General features: G+C 44.2%; 1 protein-coding gene across 1 annotated transcript in view; it reads right to left on the reverse strand.

The window, feature by feature from the left end:
- Positions 1–2,067: 2,067 nt before the first annotated feature.
- The window catches only part of TMEM192 (transmembrane protein 192), a 45,522-nt gene continuing 25,914 nt past the window's right edge, over positions 2,068–21,675 (reverse strand). The window contains exons 5-7 of the mRNA XM_032148811.2: positions 13,768–13,902; positions 10,870–10,972; positions 2,068–5,991 (exon numbers count right to left, since the gene is read on the reverse strand). Of these exons, the coding sequence (XP_032004702.2) occupies positions 5,853–5,991; positions 10,870–10,972; positions 13,768–13,902 (377 nt within the window). The 3' untranslated portion in view covers positions 2,068–5,852. The remainder of the gene's footprint in view (positions 5,992–10,869; positions 10,973–13,767; positions 13,903–21,675) is intronic.

Consider the following 21,675-nt stretch of genomic DNA (forward strand, 5'->3'; position numbering starts at 1 on the left):
TCACGGCGGACTTGGCTCATTCAACTCCCTCCTAGGTTTGAATGATTCTCTGATTCACCTCCAATAGTGCATGTCCTGCCACCATCCCAGTAATTTTTTTTTTGATTGAGCTCATCTATCACCAGGTTACAGGCCTCCGCCTCCCAGGTTCAAGTTATTCTCCTGCCTCAGCCTCCCGAGTAGCTGGGATTACAGGTGCACGTCACCGTACCTGGCTAATTTTTGTATTTTTAGTAGAGACAGGGTTTCTCCATGTTGGTCAGGCTGGTCTCGAACTCCTGACCTCGTGATCTGCCCGCCTTGGCCTCCCAAAGTGCTGGGATTACAGGTGTGAGCCACCAGGCCCAGCCTTAATTTTGTATTTTTAGTAGAAACGGGGTTTCTCCATGTTGGTCAGGCTGGTCTCGAACTCCTGACCTCAAGTGATCTGCCTGCCTCCACCTCCCAAAGTGCTGGGATTACAGGCGTGAGCCACCACGCCCAGCCAGAAGATTCTATTTGTTAAGAAAAAGAATATCCTAGGACAATAATAAGCAAAGGACTTGAATATACATGTCATAAATGATTTATAAAAGACCAAATAATTTGGAAAAAATGTTTAACACTTCATTGGTATCCAAAGAAATACAATTTGAAACAATGACATACTCATCAGATGGGTCAAGACTTCAATAAGGTAACACCCACTATTGGTAAGGGTATGGAGACCAGGTGAGCTGGCTCACACCTATAATCCCAGCATTTTGGGAGGCCAAAGCAGGTGGATCACCTCAGGTGAGGAGTTCGAGATCACCCTGGCCAACAAAGTGAATCCCCGTCTGTACTAGAAATACAATTTTTTTTTTTTTTTTGAGATGGAGTCTCCCTGTGCTCTGTTGCCAGGCTGGAGTGCAGTGGCACCATCTCGGCTCACTGCAGTATCTGCCTCCCACGCTCAAGCAATTCTCCTGCCTCAGCCTCCTGAGTAGCTGGGACTACAGGCACGCACCACCACACCCAGCTAATGTTGCTAATATTTTTGTATTTTTTTGTAAAGATGGGGTTTCACCATGCTGGCCAGGATGGCCTCGATCTACTGACCTCGTGATCTGCCCGCCTTGGCCTGCCAAAGCGCTAAGATTACAGGCATGAGCCACCACGCCTGGCCGAAATACAAAATTTTTAGTGTTTTTTTTTTTTTTTTTGAGATGGAGTCTTGCTCTGTGGCCCAGGCTAGAGTACAGTGGCGCGATCTCGCCTCACTGCAACCTCCACCTGCTGGGTTCAAGCAATTCTCCTGCCTCAGCCTTCAGAGTAGCTGGGATTACAGGCACCCTGCACTGCACCCGGCTGATATTTGTGTTTTTTTTTTTTTTTTTTTTTTTTTGAGACAGAGTCTCGCTCTGTCGCCCAGGCTGGAGTGCAGTGGCGCAATCTCGGCTCACTGCAAGCTCCGCCTCCCGGGTTCACGCCATTCTCCTGCCTCAGCCTCTCCGAGTAGCTGGGACTACAGGCGCCCGCCACCACGCCCAGCTAGTTTTTTTGTATTTTTAGTAGAGACAGGGTTTCACCGTGGTCTCGATCTCCTGACCTCGTGATCCGCCCGCCTCAGCCTCCCAAAGTGCTGGGATTACAAGCGTGAGCCACCGCGCCTGGCCTGATATTTGTATTTTTAGTAGAGATGGGGTTTCACCATCTTGGCCAGGCTGGTCTCCAACTCCTGACCTCATGATCCACCCACTTTGGCTCCCAAAGTGCTGGGATTAACAGGCGTAAGCCACCACACCCAGCCCAATTTTTTTTTTTTTTTTTGAGACGGAGTCTCGCTCTGTCGCCCAGGCTGGAGTGCAGTGGCGCAGTCTCGGCTCACTGCAAGCTCCGCCTCCTGGGTTCACGCCATTCTCCTGCCGCAGCCTCTCCGAGTAGCTGGGACTACAGGCGCCCGCCACCACGCCCGGCTAATTTTTTTGTATTTTTAGTAGAGACGGGGTTTCACCGTGGTCTCGATCTCCTGACCTTGTGATCCGCCCGCCTCGGCCTCCCAAAGTGCTGGGATTACAAGCGTGAGCCACCGCGCCCGGCTCCAGCCCAAATTTTTAATATTTTTGTACTAAAAAATAGTGACACGTGTCTGTAGTCCTAGCTACTTGGGAGGCTGAGGCAGGAGAATCACTTGAACCCGGTAGGAGGAGGTTGCAGTGAGCCCAGATCACACCACTGCACTCCAGCCTGGGAGACAGAGTGAGACTAAAAACAAAAAACAAAACAAAAAAAGGTGTACATTGGTATAATCCCTTGGTAGTGAGATTTCAAATAACTGTTTTGCTTTATATTTTTCCATATTGCCATTTTTTAAAAAATGAGCTTTTAACTTTATAATAAGTCATGATACTATTGTCATTTGGAATACATATACATACATATATACCTATATCTATCTATATACCTACACACATATATACTTATAATAAAAGGTTTACTATACCTGCCCTAGTTCAGGGCCATATCTTTCTGCCACACATATTTCCTCCATAGTGAACTACGATCTGATCCTGCCGAAACTAAAACTGACATTGTCACTTCCTTGCTTGAAATGCTTCAGAGGATCCCATTATCAACAAGATAAAGTGTGGTCTTCCAGCATAGTACCAAGGTCCTCCAAGCTCTGACCTTGTCTACCTCTCCACCCAGGTCCTGCCTCACACTTTTGGTTCCAGCTATACACAGTGCTTGTGATATTTTGTAGCTATTTGCCTTCCTACTTTACTCATTGTTTTGTCTGGCATTCTTAAAACCCTCTACCCTCCTGCCCCCAGGGTACCCCCGACGTGGAGCTCCTACAGCACGTTGGGCCTACTGTCATTACTGCACTTAGCACAGAGTCTGGAAATCTATTCCTCAGTCTCTTTAGAATATAAGCTGCCAACCAGAGTCTTTAATTTTTGTATCCTCAGTGCTAGCACAATTACCAGCCTGGTGAATAGAATGTTTAACATTTAAATTGTTTTGTTCATTTTTCTGTTTTGTTACCTCTTTTTTTTTTTGAGATCGAGTCTAGCTCTGTCGCCCAGGCTGGAATGCAGTGGTGCAATTTCAGCTCACTGCAACCTCTGCCTCCTGTGTTCAAGCGATTCTCCTGCCTCGGCCTCCTGAGTAGGTGGGATTACAGATGCATGCCACCATGCCCGGCTTATTTTGTATTTGTAGTAAAGATGGGGTTTTACCATGGTGGCCAGGCTGGTCTTGAGCTCCTAACCTCAGGTGATCCACCTGCCTCAGCCTCCCGAAGTGCTGGGATTACAGGCGTGAGCCACTGCACCGGGTGTTTTGCTACTTCTGATACTTAGTTTCATTTTCATTTATTGTTTGAAATGTTCATTATTGCATTCAGAAAAATGTTGATGATTACACAACAAACATGTTGATGATTACATGAGAACATGGGCACCCTAACTTTTTAAGTACACTGTTCCTTATAAACCAAAGTTCATCCCATAAATCTCAGATACTGACTATAGATCCAAATTAAATTTTAAAAATAAATAAGAGTTAATCATCTACCACTGGTGTTCCCTTTTGAAAAGAAAAACAACTGAAGGCAAAGTTTATAGGCTCTTCCAGAACAGAGAAACAGATTTCTAGAGAAGGCAATGGCTTTGAGATACACTTATTAAAAAGAAAGGAAGGCCGGGCACAGTGGCTCATGCCTGTAATCCCAACACTTTGGGAGGCCAAGGAGGGCGGATCACAAGGTCAGGAGTTTGAGACCAGCCTGGCCAGCATGGTGAAACCCCGTCTGTACTAAAAATACAAAAATTAGCCAGGCATGGTGGCATGTGCCTGTAATCCCAGATACTCAGGAGGCTGAGGTAAGAGAATTTCTTAATCCCGGGAGGCGGAGGTTGCAGTGAGCCGAGATCATGCTACTGCGCTCCAGCCTGGGCAACAGAGCGAGACTCCGTCTAAAAAAAAAGAAAGAAAGAAAGGAAGGCGCCATTGCACTCCAGCCTGGGCAACAGGGTGAGACTCTGTCTCAAAAACAACAACAAAAAAAAAACCCCCCAAAACAAAAAAAAAAAAACGGAAGGGAGAAAGGAAATTTTAAAAATACAATTTGGCTTTAGTTTGTGAATGTTGTGTGCAGGTGACACGCAATCTTTTTTTTTTTTTGAGAGACAGTGTCTCACTGTTGCCCAGGCTGGTCTCAAACTCCTGGCCTCGAGTGATCCTCCTGCCTCAGCCTCCCAAAGTACTAAGATTACAGGCATGAACAACTGCTCCCAGCCATACACAATCATCTTTATCTTAGTAGAAAACTTTTAGAATGCCCCAGCAATGGCTGTATCTAAAAGAAACAGGTATTTGCCCTCCATAAATCAAATAGATGTGGCCAAATCAATATATCCCTTGCCTATATAGTTATATCGAACACATCCCTATATAATCAATAGCTGAATTGAATATTCAGCTAATGATCAAAAAAGATTAACACAATCACAAATATCCCCTCCCCTCATATTCAGCCTTCAACCAAAAGTCTTTCTAAGGCAGCATATAACAGTGCTAACAGCAAATTGACAAATTAAAGGGGCATACTAGGAAAAATGGAGAAATAATGCCATTTGCTTGAAAAATACTTCATTTTTACCTTCAGAATCAGATATGTTTAATATCTGCATATAATTTAATATGCATTTTATCCATTACAATTTTTAAGTATAATCCAAGGCTTTAAAAGGTATCTTTTTTTTACAGTAATTTAAAATTACAGAAGATACCTTTCCTATAATTGAAGTTATTGATCAATTGAAGGTATAGCCAGACTGAAATATACAGCAACTTCTTGAAGAATGGCAAAAATAAAGTGAAAGTTCTAAATTCTTTGAATTTTTCAGCTATTGCTAATGGAAGGTGCAGCCAATATAACAGGCAACACAGGTTTGTCTAACACACGTTGGTCTAACACTGGTCCAAGTAATCAATCATCATATCTTATTTCTTTTCTTTTCCTTTTTTCTTTTTTGAGACGGAGTCTCGCTCTCTTGCCCAGGCTGGAGTGCAGTGGCGCGATCTCGGCTCACTGCAAGCTCCACCTCCCGGGTCCACACCATTCTCCTGCCTCAGCCTCCCGGGCGGCTGGGACTACAGGCGCCCGCCACCAAGCTTGGCTAATTTTTTTTGTATTTTTAGTAGAGACGGGGTTTCCCCGTGTTAGCCAGGATGGTCTTGATTTCCTGACCTCATGATCCGCTGCGCCGGGCCCTTATTTCTTAAGAATAGAAAACTGTAGGAGTTTGCATAGTAGATCACCTGGTGAGACCTCAGTCTTATGGTGAGAAAATTCTCTATAAAAGCTATATGGTCCATGATGTCATCCAACACCACATAAGCATATAACATACATGATAAGGCTCTCCAGGAAAAAACATTCACAAGAAATAATTACTTCTTTCATCAGCTTAAAAGTGGGAAGAACTTATTTGATTAAAACCCTGTTTAAAATCGATTGTCTTGTTAGACTTCCCCTATCCATAATGAAATCATTACAGGGTTCTAACGTCAGGTAGAAAACTGTTGACTACGGAGTTGTTTAGCCTCTGATCCTAGGATAAACCACGCAGTTAAATAATTTCCAAAAGTACAAAACAGACATTCCCCTCAGGTTATCCAGGCTTCTACAGGTACTTTTCAAGTGACCCACAAGCTCTATATTTTAAACAGCCACAGAAGTCAGAACCAAATTCGGGTTTCCAACAAACACTGTAAAATGCTATTCAGCAAAAGCTGCAGTTCCCCGTGGCAGCTTGTCAGGTGGTCAGTCAGTCTGAATTACTCTGGGTTCCTCTGCAATTGCTGTCATGACCGCGAGCCTCTCACGTTCTACTTGGCTGACAGCCCAGGTCTGAGGAAGTGAGAGCCAACAATCGCTTACTCAGCAGCGCATTGTGTCGCTTCAGGTATTCAATGGTGTCTCCTTGCTTTTCAACAATTTCTTCTAGGCTTGAAATGGTCCTGCAAGTAATCAAGATATAAATGGGTTACACATATTCACCAATACTCATTTGTGTCTTTGCAAACGAGTACCTACTAGTTTTTAGTAAAGCATATTATATTTGTCACCATTTCTTAGATGTCAGAAGCCAGGGTAATATTGCCAAATAAGATTATTTTCATAAATCGTTTTAGTAACTTCGACTCTCGAAATAAATTTAAAATGTTATAAACTTTCACACCTCTATGTTTTAAAAAAGGCCATCATTGCTTTATTTAAGAAGGATCCTAATTTGTTAGATAATTGAGTATAAGATAATTGAGTATAAGTGATCAACTTAAATGGCATTTAAAGACAAATAAAGGCAAAATTCATTCAATAATCAAATGACAATTAAAATAGACAACTTTGACCATGGGAAACAATTTTTTAAATGTATGGCATTTGTTTATTTTTGCATTTCTCCTTTTTTCTCCCATACCACAAAAATGTATCTTTTTGCACTTGACACAAATAAAAATACTATATAAGTATATAAAACAAACAAACAAAAATCTAACTCCTTCCTACACTACTGCCCCAACTCACTTTGGTCTCACTGCTCAGAAGTAATAGCTATAAAGTGTTTTTAATTTCCTTCCACTAATTTAAGATATTAGTACTAGGAATAGTGATGATGATAACAAGAATGACAATAATATGCCAGATGAATTTTAATGTTGACTAAAAATTGCCTATTCAAGAAATAAAATATTTTTGGATGTGTTTTACTCAGATATTCTATATATGCTAAAAGGGAACTATTTCAAGGGATGGTAAGTGAGAAATTCAGCATGAAAAATATCATATGGGAATGGTCCCACGTGAACAAAAAAGATTTATTCTTAGAAATAAAGTTATAAATAATGTGGTTACAGGAATGGGCTATGTAACCACATTACTATTATTATTATTTTTTGAGACAGAGTCTAGCTCTGTCGCCCAGGCTGGAGTGCAGTGGCACAATCTCCTCTCACTGCAACCTGCACCTCCCAGGTTTAAGCGATTCTCCTGCCTCAGCCTCCTGAGTAGCTGAGATTACAGGCGCCTGCCACCATGCCCAGCTAATTTTTGTATTTTTAGTAGAGATAGGGTTTCACCATGTTGGCCAGGCTGTTCTTGAACTCCTGACCTCAGGTGATCTACCCACCTCGGCCTCCGAAAGTGCTGGGATTACAGGCGTGAGCCACCCCACCTGGCCCACACTTTCTTTATATATACTGACTATATTCCTATGTCTGTTGCTATCCATTTCAGATGATGTTAAGGAATAACTTGTGTCTCAGATTATATAGATCCAAAAGCGGGATGAGAAGAACCACAGACATGGCCAGAAGTGGTGTAATCATGCCTGTAATCCCAGCACTTTGGGAGGCCAAGGTGGGTGGATCACTTGAGGTCAGGAGTTTGAGACCAGCGTGGCCAACATGGTGAAACCTTGTCGCTATTAAAAATACAAAAATTAGCTGGGTGTGGTGGCACATGCGTGTAGTCCCAGCTACTCTAGAGGCTGAGGCAGGAGAATCGCTTGAACCCAGGAAGTCAAGGCTGCAGTGAGCCAAAATCACAGCAGTGCACTCCAGCCTGGGCGACAGAGCTCTCGTCCTGTCTCAAAAAAAAAAAGAAAAAAAGAGCGGGCTGTGGTGGCTCACACCTGTAACTCCAGTACCTTGGGAGGCCCAGGCAGGCGGATCACTTGAGGTCAGGAGTTCAAGACCAGCCTGGCCAACATGGTGAAACCCTGTCTTTATTAAAAATACAAAAATTAGCTGGACGTGGTGGCGGGTATCTGTAATCCCAATTACTCAGGAGGCTGAGGCTGGAGAATCACTTGAATCTGGGAGGCAGAGGTTGCAGTGAGCCAGGATCATGCCATTGCACTCCAGCCTGGGTGACAGAGTGAGACTCCTATCAAAAAAAAAAAAAAGAAAAAGAGGCTGGGCGTGGTGGCTCACACCTGTAATCCCAGCACTTTGGGAGGCCGAAACGGGCAGATCACGATGTCAGGAGATTGAGACCATTCTGGCTAACATGGTGAAACCCCGTCTCTAATAAAAATACAGAAAAATATTAGCTGGGCGTGGTGGCAGGCACCTGTAGTCCCAGCTACTCGGGAGGCTGAGGCAGGAGAATGGCGTGAACCCGGGAGGCGGAGCTTGCAGTACGCTGAGATTGTGCCACTGCACTCCAGCCTGGGCAATAGAGCCAGACTCTGTCTCAAAAAAAAAAAAAAAAAAGAAAGAAGAATCACAAAATGATGCAGATAAAGAAGAAAAGAGGTCTGAAGCCTGAGCTTTGGGCACACCAATCTTTAGGAGTCTTGAAGGGGAAGGGGAGCAGGATAAAGAGACTGAAAAAGTAAGAGCAGGTTGATGGCAAGGAAACCAGGAGAGTGTCATGCCCCAGAGCCCAGGGAAAGAAGCATTTCAAGGAAAAGACAGTGATTAACTGTGCCCACTGCCATTGAGAGGGCAAACACAAGGACCAAGAGTCAGTTCACTCTGGATTGGGCAAAGTAGAGGCCATCGGAGGGACTGCAGGGGAAGATGGGAGTGGGGCGACCAGTAAGGAGACTCTTGCACATCCAGGTGAGAGATGTTAGTGGCAGTGGAGGTAGAGAACAGTGGCTGGATTATTATCTTATTTTTATTTTATTATTGTTATTATTTTTTGAGACAGAGTCTCACTCTGTTGCCCAGGCTGGAGTGCAGTGATGCAATCTTGGCTCACCTCAACCTCCGCCTCCCGGGTTCAGGTGATTCTTCTGCCTCAGCCTCCCAAGTAGCTGAGATTATAGGTGTGAGCCACTGCACCCGGCCAGATTATTATTTTAGAGACAGACCCAACAGGACTTGCTGATGGGTTATCTGGGTGGAGGTGGGGTGAAGGAAACAGGAGTCAAGGATGATGCCAGCTTTGTGGCCTGAGCAACCTTTTGAATAGCAATGCCACTTCCCAAGATGGGAGAAGGCTGGATTTGAGTTGGGAGAGGGCTCTGTGTTGGACACATTAAGTTTGCAGACATCCAACTGGAGATGCTGATGGCTAATGAGAAAGTCAGATACACAAATCTGGACCACAGGGGAAATACACAGCTGGAGATACATGTTTGGGAGTCAGCAGCATATTTATGGGATCTATTTTTTTATTGTTGTTTATATCTACTTAATACTCATACAGAGTTAAAAAAAAGGGATCACAATGAAAAATAATCCCCCCCCCTCGCTCCTCACGACCCACCACCTCTGAGTTTCAGGCCCAAAGGTAGCCACTTTCAACTCTTTGTAACTGTTTCTTCTGTATTTCTCTCTATATTTCTAAATAATGAGATTATACAATTTCTTGATTTTTCAATTTTTGCTATTATCTGCAGACTTCCTATATAAGAAATTAGAATTTAGCTCTCTCACTTTCCCCAAATCCATATACATATACATTTATGTCTTCTTTCTTGTAGCCTCTCAATCCAGTAAGCAATATTACAATTTTGGGTTAAATCAATATTCAGAAACTGCAATATCACTATCTAGATATTAGCCACGGTTAAACATGTAACAGTTGGCTAAATATTAGTTACAGTTAAGCCATGTAAATCAGCCTTCTGATTTACCTAGAATTAATAATCACCTCATTTTTTTGTTTATATAGTTTTGTTTTTTGAGTCAGGGTCTCACTCTGTCGCCCAGGCTGCAGTGCAGTGGCACAATCTCAGCTCTCTGCAGCCTCAAGCTCCTGGGCTCAATCAATCCTCCCACCTCAGCCTCTTGAGTAGCTGGGACCACAGGTGTCTGCCATCACACTTGGCTAATTTTTTGTACTTTTTGCAGAGACAGGGTTTTGGCATGTTGCCCAGGCTGGTCTTGAACTCCAGGGCTTCGGTGATTCACCAGCCTCGACCTCCCAAAGTGCTGAGGTTACAGGCATGAGCCACCACACGGGCCTGTATAGTTTTTTACATCTACTTTAGCCCCAAGATCTCCAACAGATATGAATGATATTTTAATTACCATGGAAGTCACTTAGGGAGAGACTGGATAGAAACAAGGGCAGGCAGACCAGGTTGGCTGTTCAGGAGGCTAAAATGGGAGAATTGTCTGAGCCCAGGAGTTTGAGGCCAGCCTGGGCAATACAGAGAGACTCCATGCCTTAAAAAGAAAAAAACAGGCCAGGCGAGGTGGCTCACGCCTATAACCCCAGCACTTTGGGAGGCTGAGGTGGGCGGATCACCTGAGGTCAGGAGTTCGAGACCAGCCTGACCAACATGGAGAAACCCCACCTCTACTAAAAATACAAAATTAGCCAGGCATGGTGGTGCATGCCTGTAATCCCAGCTACTGGGAGGCTGAGGCAGGAGAACCGCTTGAAACTGGGAGGTGGAGGTTGCGGTAAGCCAAGATCATGCCATTGCACTCGAGCCTGGGCAACAAGAGCAAAACTCCATCTCAAAAAGGCACGGGGCTCACCTTGTAACCACACTTTGGGAGGCTGAGGCGGGAGGCGAGGTCAGGAGATCGAGATCGCGTGAAACTCTCTCGAAAAGAAAAAGGAAAAAAAAGAAAAGAAAAAAACAAAGACACCTATTAAAAAAGGTGCTTCAAGGAGGGAGTAACCAGTTAATGACGTCAAAAGCTCTTGAGAGGTTAAATAGGTTGGCTAAGTGGTTAATCTTACTTTTGCATCAAATATATGGCCTATTTAATACATTTACACATCCTGATTTAGACTTGATTTCACCACAGCTGAAAGGAAATAAACAAATGTAAAAGTACAAATACACAATCATAAATTCCAAGCATCAGAATGGTTTCTAGCTTTCTAGGGGAAAAAACTCAATTATTTTATTCTCACCTAAATCTTACCTGAATCCAGTCTCTGAGGTAATATTGCTGGGGTAAGCATAGATTTTTTCTTCTTCAAGTATATCAGGCTCTGGTTTAGCTTTATTAAATCTCCGGATTTTCACTAAAATAATAAGTCATTATTAGATCGAATTCTGAAAGACAAGTCTAGTTTCATTTTTTCAAATTATGCTAATTTGCTGTTCTTATTAACGTCCTCGAGTATTTCAAAGTCTACTATGTGCCAGGCCTGTTCTAAGCCCTGGGAACATAGGGATTACATTAGTATTGAAAATAGCAATAACAGCTGACATTTATTGTGCACTTAGAACACATGAGGCACAGTTTAAATGTTTTACATGGAGGCCCTCATTCAGTTCTCATAACCACCTGCATGAAGTGGATGCTCCTATTATCCCACAGTGAAGCCCAGAGAAGTTGAGCAACCAGCCAGCCATCTAATTCAGAAATCATGACTTCCTCTGGTCCAGGGGAAAATACAGATAATAAGCCTACATTCTAAGACAGTATGGAAAGTACCTTCATTAGAAGCTTGTGCAAGAGGCTTGCACAAGGAGTTGGAGTTGTCAAGCTGCTTTTTGGCCTGGAAAGCAGTGCCTAACTCAACAGGAGGTATCAGAGACGGGAAAGAGGATAGAGTTTGAGCTTATCCTTCAGAGAAACACAGGAATTAATCACACAGACTAGGAGAATAAAGAAGGGCGCTTCAGGTGCAGGAGGAGTCTGAACAAATGCTATGGTCTTGAGAAGCTACATGTATGTATGTGTGAGGGTGTATGGACAAGGGGTGAGGTTGGGAAGGTGGGCAGAGAATGCATCAGGAGTGGCTGGTGTGCCATGCAAGGCATTTACACTTTTTTTTTTTGAGACGGAGTCTTGCTCTGTCGCCCAGGCTGGAGTGCAGTGGCACAACCTTGGCTCACTGCAACCTCCGTCTCTGCCTCCTAGGTTCAAACAATTCTCCCACCTCAGCCTCCCGACTGGGATTACAGGCGTGCACCACCATACCCAGCTAATTTTTTTTGTATTTTCAGTAGAGACGGTGTTTCACCATGTTGGCCAGGCTGGTCTCAAACTCCTGGCCTCAAGTGATCCGCCTGCCGCGGCGTCCCAAAGTGCTGAGATGATAGGCGTGAGTCACCAGGCCCGGCCTAAGACATTTAGATTTTATCCTCAGAGCAACTGGCAGTCATTGAAAGGATCTCACCATCATCCCTGAAGAGCAGGCTAGGTAGAGGCCATTCAAGGAGAACCTTTCAGGCTGGGCATGGTGGCTCATGTCTGTAATCCCAGCACTTTGGGAGGCTGTGGCAGGTTGATGACCTGATGTTTGGAGTTTGAGACCAGCCTGGCGAACACGGTCAGATGCCATCTTTACTAAAAATACAAAAATTAGCTGGGCGTGGTGATAGGCGCCTATAATCCCAGCCACTCAGGAGGCTGAGGCAGGAGAATCACTTAAACCCAGGAGGCAGAGGCTGCAGTGAACTGAGATCGTGCCATTGCATTCCCGCCTGGGTGAAGAGAGTGAAACTCCGACTCAAAAAAAAAATAAAGAAAACGCCTTTTATGCCACATGAAAACTTTAGATTTTTTTTCCTTCAGCTATTAGAAAACTCTAGGCAGGGAAGCTGTTAACAATCAGAGTTAAGTATAAACAAGATCATGTTGGTAGGAATAAGAAATACGAATCAGTGGACAGAGAGAAAGAGACTTGTTATGTGTCTCCTGGATGTAGCCATGCAAGAGATGATGAGTACCTAACCAAGGCAGTGGCAGGGACCAAAGAAAAGAGACAGAGCTGAAAGACAGGTAGCCTGAATAAGACTGATGACTGACTGATCACCAATCCTATCCAGTTCTTGGGGAGTGAGGTAGAAGGAAGAAAGTAGATGACTCCTACGTTTCTAGGATTCTGATTTATCAAGTGAATGCAGGCTGGTATTGTTAACTGAGCTAGAAGAGGACAGTTAGGATAGAGGGAAATTTTGAAGAAAATTATGTTCTGTTCAATTCTGATCTTGTTGGTGCCTGTGGGACATGTGGATGAAAACTTAATTAAGCAGATGAATATATACAATTTGGGGCCGGGTGCGGTGGGTCATGCCTGTAATCCCAGCACTGTGGGAGGCCAAGGTGGGTGGATCACCTGAGGTCAGGAGTTAGAGACTATCCTGGCCAACATGACGAAACCCCATCTCTATTAAAGTGCTAGCTTCCTAAAGTGCTAGGATTACAGACATGAGCCACTGTGCATGGCCTATTTCTTAATTTTTAATTTTAAATGGCAAGCTGACATTTCAGCTGCCTTCAGAGAAGCAAAAGTTTGTGGATGTTTTTGTTGTTGTTTTAGGAGACAGGGTCTTACTCTGTCACCCAGGCTGGAGTGTAGGCACGTGATCTTGGCTCACTGCAACCTCTGTCTCCCAGGCTCTAGTGATCCTTCCACGTTAGCCTCCCGAGGGGCTGGGACCACAGTTGTGCACCACCATACCTGGCTATTTTTTTTTTATTTTTGGAGAGATGGAGTTTCATCATGTTGCCCAGGCTGGTCTTCAACTCCAGAGCTCAAGTGATCCCCCTGCCTCAGCCTCCCAAAGAGCTGGGATTACAAGCTTGAGCCACCGTTCCCAGCCCAAAAAGTTTGTGTCTTGTTTGAATGGAAAAGTTTCACTTGCGTTGACAAAAATTTATTAATGACACAATCTTAAAAGAATGGGGTCTCACTGGTGGTGGCTGTACCTTCCTGTTTGTTTGAAATTAAAGAAGTCTGCATGTGGTCACCACTCAGATACACAGAGAACTTCCTTGTCGCTAACATAATGGGCTATACTTTAAACTGGGAGGAAAGGAAGCAGTTCGAGGTTCCTATAAGAACAGGCTCGTTGTAATTCTCACCTGTGTAAACGAGGAGACATATCAGGGAACAGATGAGTTCCAGTGCCAAGATGGCCAGAATGAGGTCAAGATACAATCTGCCAGGCTCTGGGAAGGAGTGCTGCATGCATAGTATGAGGAGAAGCACTGTGTTGCCTGAGGAGGAGAAACATAAAACACAGCATGTGATGAGAAAGACATATATGGTCTTTGTCCAATAGATAGTTGGTCTTTGTCCGGTTCCTTACACAGAGCTCCTAAAACACTTGTAATTTCCTGAGTGATCACAGCCTTCAGAAATGAAGACCCAGGCCAGGTGCAGTGGCTCACACCTGTAATTTCAGCATTTTGGGAAGTCAAGGCAAAAGGATTGCTTGAGCCCAGGTGGTCGAGACCAGCTTAGGCAACATAGCAAGACCCCATCTCTACAAAAAAATATAAAAAATTAACCAGGCATGGTGGCACACATCTGTAGTTCCAGCCACCTGGGAGGCTAAGGAGCCTAGTTCCAGCTACCTGGTCAGAAGAACGAGACCATCCTGGCTAACACGGTGAAACCCCGTCTCTACTAAACATATGAAAAAAATTAGCCGGGCGTGGTGGCGGGCGCCTGTAGTCTCAGCTACTCGGGAGGCTGAGGCAGGAGAATGGCGTGAACCCGGGAGGCGGAACTTGCAGTGAGCCGAGATAGCGCCACTGTACTCCAGCCTGGGTGACAGAGCGAGACTCCACTTCAAAAAAAAAAAAAAAAGTACAGAAGTACGGGAAGCATGGTCTTTCAACTCACATCTGAAATGGGGAGAGTCTTGTGGGATTGAGCCCTTTAATTTGTGAGATCTAAGACTAGAGCCCTTTAATTTTTGGGATCTAAGACTATCTGAGGATAGATGGTGCTATAATTGGATTAAGTTGAAGGACACCCAGATGGTTTCTGCTGAAGAACTGAATTAAACTGTTGTAGGGAAAACTCCACACATCTAGTTTAGTAAGAAGTGTTCTGTGTAGGAACGTAGAAAAGCAGTTTTGTCAGACAACATGTTAGAGCTCAGCACTGACACCCACAAGGGCATACCTGCACACAAAACTATTTATTCTTAGCAGCAAAGGAAGTTAAAAGATAGAAACAAAATACTGCTAAATTTAGGGGAAAATGGAAAAAAAAAATCTACACATCTAAGAGTTAATAATGGCCCATAATACAACTATATAAAAACCTGGACTTTCTTAAAAACTTAGGAATGATTTTTTGCTTTATAGAATTATTGACAATTACTTCCTTTAGGTACCCAATGCAAGTAAAAAGTGATGCCATTTTTAGAAGTTTGCATTTAAGACACAAAAAAGAAAAAAAAAAGTTTCCATTAGACCAGTTCTTCAGGACCCACACGGTGGGAATCCTAGGAGCCCATTCTGGTCACCTGGCACAGCAACAGCAGAACTAAAGGATGATTAAGAGTATGCCCATGATCCGGACTACCTCGATGAAAATCCAGGACAAGTTACCTAATATCTCTGCTCTTCGATGTCCCCATCTAAAAAATAGAGATAACAGTACCTTTCTCACAATGCTGTTCTTTTTCTTTTTTTCTTTTTTTTTTGAGATGGAGTCTTGCTCTGCTGCCCAGGCTGGAGTGCAAAGGCGCAATCTCAGCTCGCTGCAACCTCTGCCTCCCGGGTTCAAGTGATTATCCTGCCTCAGCCTCCTGAGCAGCTGGGATTACTGGTGTGCACCATCATGTCCAGCTAATTTTTGTATTTTTAGTAGAAACAGGGTTTCACCATGTTAGCCAGACTGATCTTGAACTCCTGACCGCAAGTGATCCGCGAGCCTCGGCCTCCCAAAGTGCTGGGATTACAGGCGTGAGCCACTGCGCCCAGACAATACAGTTTTACAACATTTAGGAAAGAAATACACGCTAGGAAAAAAAACTGCAGAGAAATGAAAGAGTTTTCAAAGGATTTTCAGGGTACTGGGCAAGTCCTATGTACCAGCAAGTTTGCAGTCTGGTGGGAAAGCCATAGTGAAATAAAGCATTCCTTATAATGGTATGTGCTGTGGACATTATACAAGTACCCTCCTTGAAGAAGACCACCCCATACAATATCTTAGTTCAGATGAAAGTCACTTCATCTCTGGGTTACCACACCAGCCTCCTTATCAGTTTTGTGCTAACCAAATACACTCTCCAGTTACACAGTAACAGCCTAATGACTTTTTTTTTTGTTTTTGAAGCAGTCTTACTCTGTTGCCCAGGCTGGTGAGATCTCAGCTCACTGCAACCTCTGCCTCCCAAGTTCAAGCAATTCTTGGCCTCCCTAGTAGCTGGAATTACAGGTGCCCGCCACGCCACCATGCCCAGCTAATTTTTGTATTTGTTTTGTTTTGTTTTGTTTTTTTGAGTCAGAGTTTTGCTCTTGTTGCCCAGGCGGGAGTGCAATGACGCGATCTCGGCTGACTGTAACCTCCGCCTCCCAGGTTCAAGCGATTCTTCTGTCTCAGCCTCCTGAGTAGCTGGGATTACAGATGCCCGCCACCACACCTCGCTAATTTTTTGTATTTTTAGTAGAGAGGGGGTTTCACCATGTTGGCCAGGCTGGTCTCGAACTCCTGACCTCAGGTGATCCGCCCGCCTCGGCCTCCCAAAGTGCTGGGATTACAGGCGTGAGCCACAGCACCTGGCCTAATTTTTGTGTTTTTAATAGAGACAGGTTTTCACCATGTTGGCCAAGCTGGTCCGGAACTCCTGGCCTCAAGTGACCCACCTGCCTTAGCCTCCCAAAGTGCTGGGATTACAGGTGTGAGCCACCGTGCCCAGCCTAGTTTGGTGTTTTATAAATGATTTGATAACCATAGAGATAGTCTAAATGTTTTTTGTATTACATCACTCACCATTTTAAAGATTCTAGGCTAGCGGTGGCTCCTGAGGTCGAAAGTTCAAGACCAGCCTGACCAACATGGAGAAACCCCATCTCTACTAAAAATACAAAATTAGACGGGTGTGGCGGCACATGCCTGTAATTCCAGCTACTTGGGAGGCTGAGGCAGAAGAATCTCTTAAACCCGGGAGGCGGTGGCTGCAGGGAGCTGAGATCGTGCCATTGCACTCCAGCCTGGGTGACAGAGCGAAACTCTGTCTCAAAAAAAAAAAAAAGAAAAAAGAACATTCTAGGCCAGGTGCAGTGGCTCACGCCTGTAATCCCAACATTTTGGGAGGTCAAGGCAGGTGGATCACTCGAGGTTGGGAGTTCAAGACCAGCCTGACCAACATGGTGAAACCCCGTCTCTACTAAAAATACAAAATTAGCTGGGCATGGTAATGCACACCTGTAATCCCAGCTACTCGAGAGGCTGAGGCAGTAGTATCGTTTGAACCCAGGAGGTGGAGGTTGCAGTGAGCCAAGATCGCACCATTGCATTCCAGCCTGGGCAACAAGAGTGAAACTCAGTCTCAAAAAAAAAAAAAAAGATTCTAAGGTTAACGCTTGCTATTCATTAAGAATATTTGGAAGAAATAAGTTCCTGTGGGCTGGGTGGTCCTGTAATGATCACAAGCTGAGAGCTACCATGCCTGGGCTCTGCTGCCTCCTAGAAACGAAACCCATGATCTCACCCAGACCTGGACTCCTCCACCACATAACGGGGGAAATAATGCTTATCACACAGGGTTCTGCTAGGAAGAAATGAACTAACAATGCCTAAGTAGACATGTAGTAAATGCCATATATCATTATTATTATTAAAACAAGAATTCTGATTTTCAGTTCCAGGCACATGCTATGCAGCCCCTCCTCCAAACAAAACTCACAGGGGACTTGAAGTCAGATGCTATGCTACAGGAGACACCCAGCCGCTCTGGCTCACCCCAGGGCACCAGGCACAGATATCAGTGAGGACTCCAGCAGGCATTTCTACAAGTCAACAAGACAGTCTCTGGCCCTCCCAAAGAATGTGGGCCATGAGAACTAAAGGTGAGCAGGAAGGACACAATCACTATGCCCTCGGGTCCTACAATTCCTGCCAGGAATTCCTTCCAGAATTTACCTTCAAGAGCAGTTCCCTTGAACTGTACTTTTGTATGTCCTCAGCCTCTGGCTTTACACTTTTAGGCCCCAGAGAGACTGACTGGACCCATATGATGGGTTGAAAATTACTATTTTCAGTGAAGGACCAAGTTTTCATTTCAATGTGAAAAAAGCCCCAAATATGCAACTTGGCTATGTAACTAATAATAATTGATTAAAAAAACATTTTTTTTTTTAAAGATGGAGTCTTACTCTGTCGCTCAGGCTGGAGTGCAGTGGCGCCATCTTCGCTCACTGCAACCTCCACCTCCCAGGTTCAAGCAATTCTCCTGCCTCAGCCTCCTGAGCAGCCGGGATTATAGGCACCCACCACCACCCCAGTCATGCCCAGCTAATTTTTTTTTTTTTTTTTTGTATTTTTAGTACAGACGGGGTTTTACCATGTTGGCCAGGCCTGTCTTGGACTCCTGACATCAGGTGATCCGCCTGCCTCGACCTCCCAAAGTGCTGGTATTACAGGCGTGAGCCACCGCACCTGGCCCAAATACATTTTGAACTCAAATATTATTAGGCTGGGCGCAGTGGCTCATGTCTGTAATGCCAGCACTATGGGAGGCCGAGGTGAGCAGATCACCTGAGGTCAGGAGTTCGAGACCAGCCTGGCCAACATGGTGAAGCCTCGTCTCTACTAAAAATATAAAAATTAGCCGTGCGTGGTGGTGCGTGCCTGTAGTCTAGCCTGGAGAGGCTGAGGCAGGAGAATCAGTTGAACCTGGGAGGCAGAGGTTGCAGTTAGCTGAGTTCATACCACTGCACTCCAGCCTGGACAACAGAGCAAGACTCTCAAAAAAAATACATATATATATGTATTTGGATCTAAGGAAGGAGAACAGATTAATCAGGTAAATATTTTCACTTGGTAGGAAGGCAAAGCCCTTTCTCCCATCTCCACCCAAAGGTAAATAATTTTTTTTCTTCTCTGGAAAATAACAAAATATATCAGGCAGAAGTTAGTATTATCAGTACTGTTATCTGTAAGTCCTACATCTCCATAGATTTATCTTGTCTTTTTTTTTTTTTTTTTTTTGCAAATAAGAAAAAATATTTTTCTATGCAAAAAGAAATAGAAATAAGGTTAAGTACCTGCTCCATTCCGTTTGATTTTCTGGGTTTTCACATGAGCCACATAAACGTGATATCACCTGTGATTCTAAAGGTCCAAGTGTTTAGAAATAGATTATGATTACGGCTCACATGTTTAACAAAAATTTGAAAGGCAGATTTTGGAAAGGTAAAGATCAAATAATCTCCTTGTGAGCTTCAAAAATACTATTTCCAGACCATCACTTGAGAAACTGAGTATTATTTTGGTCACAGATCATATAAGATCTTTTGTAGTTTAAAAATAAGTTTTTTCTTTTTTTTAATCTTTGTGTTACCCTGACATCTTCTGGCCAAAAGAGAGTGCTGCACATAAACAGTTGAACGTTCTCAAGCTCATTCTCACAAGAGGCAGGGAGAAACAAATCCTCCCCCTTCAAGAGCAGTCAATATCACCCAACTCTGTAAACTGCTTCATGCTGATACAGCATAGCCCTTCAGCTTCCACTGAGAATTTCCCTGAGTAGATGAACTTGCAGCATGCCCTTTAAGAAAATGCACTAACAGAAGAAAAATAAAAGTTAAATTCTGTAGAGCTTTTTTTTGTTTTGTTTTGGAGAAAAAAAATCTCTAATTTGATTCAATTTTTTTTTCTTTTTTTACAGAGAGGGGTGTCACTCTTTCACCTAGGCTGGAGTGCGGTGCATAATCATAGCTCACTGCAGCCTCAAACTCCTGGGCTCAAGTGGATCCTCCCACCTCAGCCTCCCAAGTAGCTAGGACTACAGGCACAGGCCACCACACATGACTAATTTATTTATTTTATTTTATTTTACTTATTTATTTATTTATTTTGAGATAGAGATTTATTTATTTATTTATTTATTTAGAGATGGAGTCTCACTCTGTCACCCAGGTTGGAGTGGCACGATCTCAGCTTACTGCAACCTCCATCTCCCGGGTTCAAGCGATTCTCAGCCTCCTGAGTAGCTGGAATTACAGGCACCTGCCAACACACCCAGCTAATTTTTGTATTTTTAATAGAGATGGGGTTTCACCATGTTGACCAGGCTGGTCTCAAACTCCTGACCTCAAGTGATCCTCCCGCCTCAGCCTCCCAAAGTGCTGAGGTGCTGGCATTACAGGCATGAGCCACCGTGCCCGGCCTTAATTTTTTTTTTAGACGGAATTTCGCTCGTCACCCAGGCTGCAGTGCAATGGTATGACTGCAGCTCACTGCAACCTCTGCCTCCCGGATTCAAGCAATTCTCCTGCCTCAGCCTCCCAAGTAGCTGGGATTATAGTTGCCCGCCACCACGTTCAGCCAATTTTTGTATTTTTAGTAGAGACAGGGTTTCACCATGTTGGCCAGGCTGGTCTTGAACTCCTGACCTCAGGGAATCCACCCACCTCGGCCTCCCAAAGTGCTGGGATTATAGGCATGAGCCACCACGCCCAGGAATTTTTTTTTTTTTAAACTTAACTTGGCGCTCATTTGTTACAGCCCTAAATTTCTCATTTTTGGTAGAGATGGGGGAACTCACTATGTTGCCCAGGCTGGTCTTGAACTCCTGGCCTCAAGCAATCCTCCTACCTTGGCCTCCCAAAGCTCTGCGATTATAGGCATGAGCCACTATGCCCAGCCTGGATTCAAAAAAATTTTTTTTTTCTTTTTCCCTCTTTTTCTTGTTCTCGCCGCCTCCTCCAAGTAGGAAGACTACATATGGATTCAATTTTTTTTCTTTTGAGACAGTGTTCCGCTCTTGTTGCCCAGGCTGGAGCGCAGCGGCATGACTTCGGCTCACTGTAACCTCTGCCTCCCGGGTTCAAGAGATTCTCCTGCCTCAGCCTCCCGACTAGCTGGGACTATGGGCGCGTGCCACCACACCCAGCTAATTTTCGTTTGTATTTTTAGTAGAGACGAGGTTTCACCATGTTGGCCAGGCTGGTCTTGAACACCTGACGTCAGGTGATCCTTCCGCTTCGGCCTCCCAAAGTGCTGGGATTACAGGCATGAGCCATCGAGCCTGGCCTGGATTCAAAAATTTTTAAGATTTATTCTGGACTCAAATCGAAAACAGCATCTTTTTAAAAGGTAGAAACTAAGTTATTTACTACAACTTTTTCTTTTTTTTTTTTTTTTGAGATGGGGTCTCACTCTGTCACCCGGGCTGGAGTCTGGAGTGCAGTGGCATGATCTTGGCTCAAGCAATTCTCCCACCTCAGCTTCCAGAGCAGCTGGGACCACAGGGGCACACCACCACACTTGGCTAATTTTTGTGTTTTTAGTAGAGAGGGGGTTTCGCCATGTTGCCCAGGCTGGTCTCAAACTCCTGACCTCAAGGGATCTGCCCACCTCAGCCTCCCAAAGTGCTGGGATTACAGGCATGAGCCACTGTGCCCGGCCATTTACTATAACTTAATGCCAAATTTACCTTAAGAAGTTCAATTTAATTTCATTAAATCTTTAAAATGTCTGCAACAATAAAGAAAAGCAAGTACTCATGCACTCCAAGTCCCATGTGGACCTTCTGATCTTGCCTTCATAAATTAGGACCTGTGTGTTTTTCAAGTTTTCTGTTTGATATAATGCATCTCATTGCATAACAGTCCTCTTTCCTAGGAACTAACCATTACTGTCTCCTACTGCAAGAAAAGTACTCAGCTTCATTTTTAAAAAGTTCCCACCAGGACTGGCTCACACCTGTAATCCTAGTGCTTTGGGAGCCTGAGGCAGGAGGGTTGTTTGAGGCCAGGAGTTCCAGTGACCAACCTGGGCAACACAGTGAGAACCTGCTTCTACAT

This window comes from Hylobates moloch, unplaced genomic scaffold (assembly GCF_009828535.3).
Source record: "Hylobates moloch isolate HMO894 unplaced genomic scaffold, HMol_V3 SCAFFOLD_3, whole genome shotgun sequence".
In the NCBI taxonomy this organism is placed as follows: domain Eukaryota; kingdom Metazoa; phylum Chordata; class Mammalia; order Primates; family Hylobatidae; genus Hylobates; species Hylobates moloch.